Source organism: Fulmarus glacialis, unplaced genomic scaffold, assembly GCF_000690835.1.
Source record: "Fulmarus glacialis isolate BGI_N327 unplaced genomic scaffold, ASM69083v1 scaffold3673, whole genome shotgun sequence".
Lineage (NCBI taxonomy): Eukaryota > Metazoa > Chordata > Aves > Procellariiformes > Procellariidae > Fulmarus > Fulmarus glacialis.
The window spans coordinates 37358-41809 of NW_009200868.1; the positions used below are offsets into that span (position 1 = coordinate 37358).

At 42.9% G+C, this 4452-nt stretch overlaps 1 protein-coding gene across 1 annotated transcript in view; it reads right to left on the reverse strand.

The window, feature by feature from the left end:
• TFCP2L1 (transcription factor CP2-like 1) overlaps positions 1–4346 on the reverse strand; it is a gene marked incomplete at its 5' end in the record, with an annotated part of 31885 nt that extends 27539 nt beyond the window's left edge. Inside the window, 2 exons of the mRNA XM_009573737.1 lie at positions 107–258; positions 4276–4346. Of these exons, the coding sequence (XP_009572032.1) occupies positions 107–258; positions 4276–4346 (223 nt within the window). The remainder of the gene's footprint in view (positions 1–106; positions 259–4275) is intronic.
• Positions 4347–4452: the final 106 nt, after the last annotated feature.

Here is a 4452-nt window from a genome sequence, read left to right on the forward strand (position 1 = left end):
TCCCATCCCACTGCCCTCCCAGTAAGGCACAAGTATGGGATTCAATCTCTCTCTCACGAATTGTTCCCAAGAAATATGCCCTCCTTCAGTGTAGTACAAACCCTACCTTGGTTGAGGTAGGTCAGGGTTTCTTCGTGCAGTTTCACAGCAGGTGACGTGGCTGTGCAGAGGACGTACTGAAAGGGAGGCAGCTTGGCATCATTCTCAGGAGACAGCTGCGGTTCTTCCTGCTTGAAGATCGGCAGTGCAAGGACATCTCTGCAACATACAGTTCACACACCTTTAGTTACAACGACTTCACGGAATATTCTTACCTCAATCTGCATTTGATTCTCATGCTCCCAGATAATGGAGATCTCTGGAGAAACACCGAGTTATGACAGCTAAAAACAGAAAGAATTTGGCCTGTATAATGTAACAAGGCAACTTCTGCCTCTAGGATGTCAGCGCTAGACACAGAAGAACACAGCATTAGCAAAATAGAATATTTCTGAGAATTAATTTGTTTTTAAAACATAAATCAGATTTACTTTTCAGTTAAGCAGTCTTCCTGATGAGGAAAAAAATTATCAAAAATCGATTCTTCATCCTTGTGGAAATACATTTGTTTAGGAGTTCTTGGGTTCTCAGACAAAAGCCTTTCAGAAAAAAAAAAAAGGCAAGAAAGGGCACTTTATTTTCACAGCTGAATGCCAAATTAGTAAAACATCTGCAAGTAGCAGCCAAGGGTGAGAGGCAGACACAGCTGCGGTGTAAAAAGGAGACATTCAGGTAAATGACAGCATGAACTGCTGGATTAATTGACTCATAACATCTCCTTGCACTCTAATAAACCTGGTCCCAAGGAATCACATAGCTCTTAAAAAAGAGCATGGGGCTACCTTCATAAATGCACACTCAGGTGCTCAGGAGCAGCTTCACTAGGTCCTGTGCACAGTCCCAGTTCTGGCTGCTTTACAAGATGTTCATGCTGACCTGCCTGTTGATTTAGTGTCAGATTGATCCCAACCCACACTAATCCCCAAGCAGAACGGGTATTAACAAGGCTGAGAGCACAACAGAATGATCGGTTCAAAATGAGATGTCAGGAATAAGCATCCTTATCTTAGCATGTCTGATACTGAAGAACTGCATTACCCTTCCTCGTGTCGCTAACATTTCTGATCATTGTGTCCACCTACTTAAGACATTATCCTTCCAAATTAGGAGGATTATGTGGAACGCAGAGACAGTTCAGAATAAGAAGTGATTATTTTTTTTCTCCTCCATTTCCTCCAGCTGTGTGAAGACTTGAGATTCCCATTACAGAGGCTGCAGTTCTGCTCCTCTCAGTAATCCCATACACAAAAAGCTTTTAGAAAAACTGTTCAGGAACACGCCAGCGTGTACAGGCACGCTCCCTACAGAAAGACCATTAACAATTTTTTTCCTTGCCTGTTCAGTTAATCATCCACCCTGCGTTCATTCATAGCACCCACAACCTTGAAGGCTACCTAGGTCATCAGTGAAACGGTGTAGCAGTTTATAGTAAACCGCTGAAGTACCCAGTTCAAACACAGGTACTCCTATTTGTGGCAAAATAAAGCCGGAAAGCAAGCTGCGCCACTTCAGATACAGACGGGAGAAAAGAAACACCCATCTCTGTTTCCATTCTCTCTTCCAACCCCACCCCCACCATATTATCACCAACTCGAAGGCATCCAGCCCCATTTGCTAACTGGCATTACTGACATAATCACAGCTCTTGCCTAACTGCAGCCATAGAGAGGATTTTTTTTTTTTTCCTTAGTGGTGATGATTTACTACAGTAATGAAGTGACAGAAATGCCTGCACTAGATTTCTGAAATAGATAGCATTGCTCCACACACACGCAGGATCTGATACGGCTCCACAGAGTCATCTCACTCACCCCGGATGCCAACATTTGCTCTTAACGCACTCGTCTGCACAATGCTATTGGAATGCGTGCTGCTTTACAGATGAGAACAGATCAAAAACTCTGAAGCCTGAAAGCTTCTGCAGTTCTGCAAAAAAAAAACACAACAGCGCACAAAATCTGGCCCAGGTTTAACAGTTAAGGGTGAGGAAATTGTACACCTATTCAGCTGAAACAGTTGAGAAATTTAGGCAAGGGGAAGTCAAAATTCAAATATCGTATTTCACATCAGGCTCTTAACACCCCTACACTTGCTGGAACAGCTGTCTGATCACTGAAGACTGTAAGCATGGAGGAATCCATGATTTAGTTTCTGGAAAGCTTCGCCATATTAAAGATGAAGCCACACAAGTCATTCCTGTAGCATTTGAACTAATGGCCAGTGGTACCCGTGGCTTTGGATGAAGCTCTTCTAAAATATTTCACCTTATTAGAAGTGTTTGGCACTTAGAAGGTTGTGAACAACTGATCAACGCTTAAAAGAATTTCTAAGCTACAGGTATATAAGACATCACAATATTTGTTCAACTCCCTTCACTCAGGAGTTGCAAATCAAGTTTTGGAAAAAGCAGGCTTTTAAAACAGTTCCCATCCTTAAAAAAAAAAAAAAAGTGGAAACCCTTAAAACTCTCCCAAGTTTCACCTTACACTAAAGCTTTACAGTTCTGGTCTTAACCAAGAGTTAGTCCACTTACTGGGAAGGGAGAAAGTTATCTGAGACAGTTCAGCCATCTGGCAGAACAGAGAATGAAATACATACAGGGTTTCCATAAAAATGAATGAAGATTTATGAGGATTTTTCTGTAGTATTGTCTTGCTATAACTACAAATACCACTGAGGTATGGCAGAATTTATACAGATGTCTCAGATATGCACAAAGCCTTTGATCTCTGCAAACTGTAATTGATACAAACTTTTCCTACAGCTACTTCAAGGATTGTAGTATTTCAGCTTCCTCCGCAAAGTCGCTACAAGTGGGTATGGAGAGCCTTCAGAAAGGCACAGCTCAGCAGAAGAATGCCCCTCTAGAAATGCATGTCTTGACACATTCCCATGGAGAGTAAATTGGCCAGAATTAGAGGTCCCTACAAAAAACAAGGGTTTTATTCAACTGACCTTCCCTGAAACACCTGAGGCCATTGCTGCCATAAAACTGGTTTTAGAGCTTTTAGTCCCAGATCAAAAACACCACGGTCACAGTGGCAGATACTCACTAAAGCTGAAGTTTGTTCCTAAAACACTGACAGGTTACCTTCATACTAGCAGCCTTCCTGCCAGATCAGGTATCCTTTATCCCCTCAGCTAGCATTCAAGTCAGGAGAAATAATCTAATACGTTTTCTGGCCAATTCCAAGGAATTTGAATTGTGGGCTCGAGCCTGATCCAGACTTGATGATCTTGTAGCACTCCAGTGCTACAAATCCACAGTGTTAATGAAGCAACCTGAGCACTGTAAATGCTCTCTAAAGCAAAGACCGTACGCACAAGTACCAATGTTGAGGCTCATCTGCCTTCTCACCGTCCTCAACTAATCAGGTTTGCAAGCACAAAGCAAGAGAGAACAAGACTTCTGCCACATACATGTTGTTAAAATAGACTTTCTGGGATAGAGGAAGGACGTAAAGCACCTTGTATGAAGAAACAGGGAAGCTGCCAGAAAGCAAGAATCTCACGGTATTGTATCGTTTGATAATGGGAAATTATTATTCAGTCAAAAAAATCCCTTTGCAAATACACCGTTAGGGAGCAGGAATAGTTAAGATTGTGTATCTCCTTGAAAGGGAAGTATTATCTGTGTTAGAAGCGTTTCGCTGGACAAACTCTATGTTCTCTCAACAGTGGGTATTTGGGGTACATTTTGAAAGCAAGGCTCTTGAGCCACAGCCAGGTTCTCCACTGCTGCAATTCAGCAAAATGGCACTTCAGTGGAGCAGCAGCAATTGACACCAGCTGAGAACTCAGCTTTACATATTCAGAAAAAAAATAAAATTCATAAGCACCCAGCAGAAAGGAAACTCCCAAAGTTGCCTGCTTTGTTGTCTTTTGGAGGGAGGAAATACGGGTTTGTGCTACACATGTTACAGACTATTGTTTAGCAGCCCTTGTGCTTAAATTAGGCACATTTAATTAAACGCGACTGTGCAGAGGCAGGAAAAAGCTGGTTTAGACAAGTTCAGAAAGTGAAATTCGGAGCTTTTCACCCATCGTCCCGAAAAGAAGAGAAAAAAATCCCTTCCTGAGAAAACTGGATGCCGTCTTAGTTTGCCAGCAGACGTTTTCCAGAGACTTTTGACAGCGCTCCGCAACTGTCGCACTTTTCCCTTTGAACTGCACTACCTAAGCCCCTGAGAAGCGGGAAGCCGGCGAAAGCCATAAAGCAAACCTGCCGGCAGTTGTCTAACCAGGCGCTAAAAAGAAGGGAAAAAGAAAAAAGAAGAGCCCGCACTCCTCAGAAAGAGTTCTTTTCCGGGCACACCGGGCTCCCCGACGTGGGGACCGGGCGATGCCGCGGCC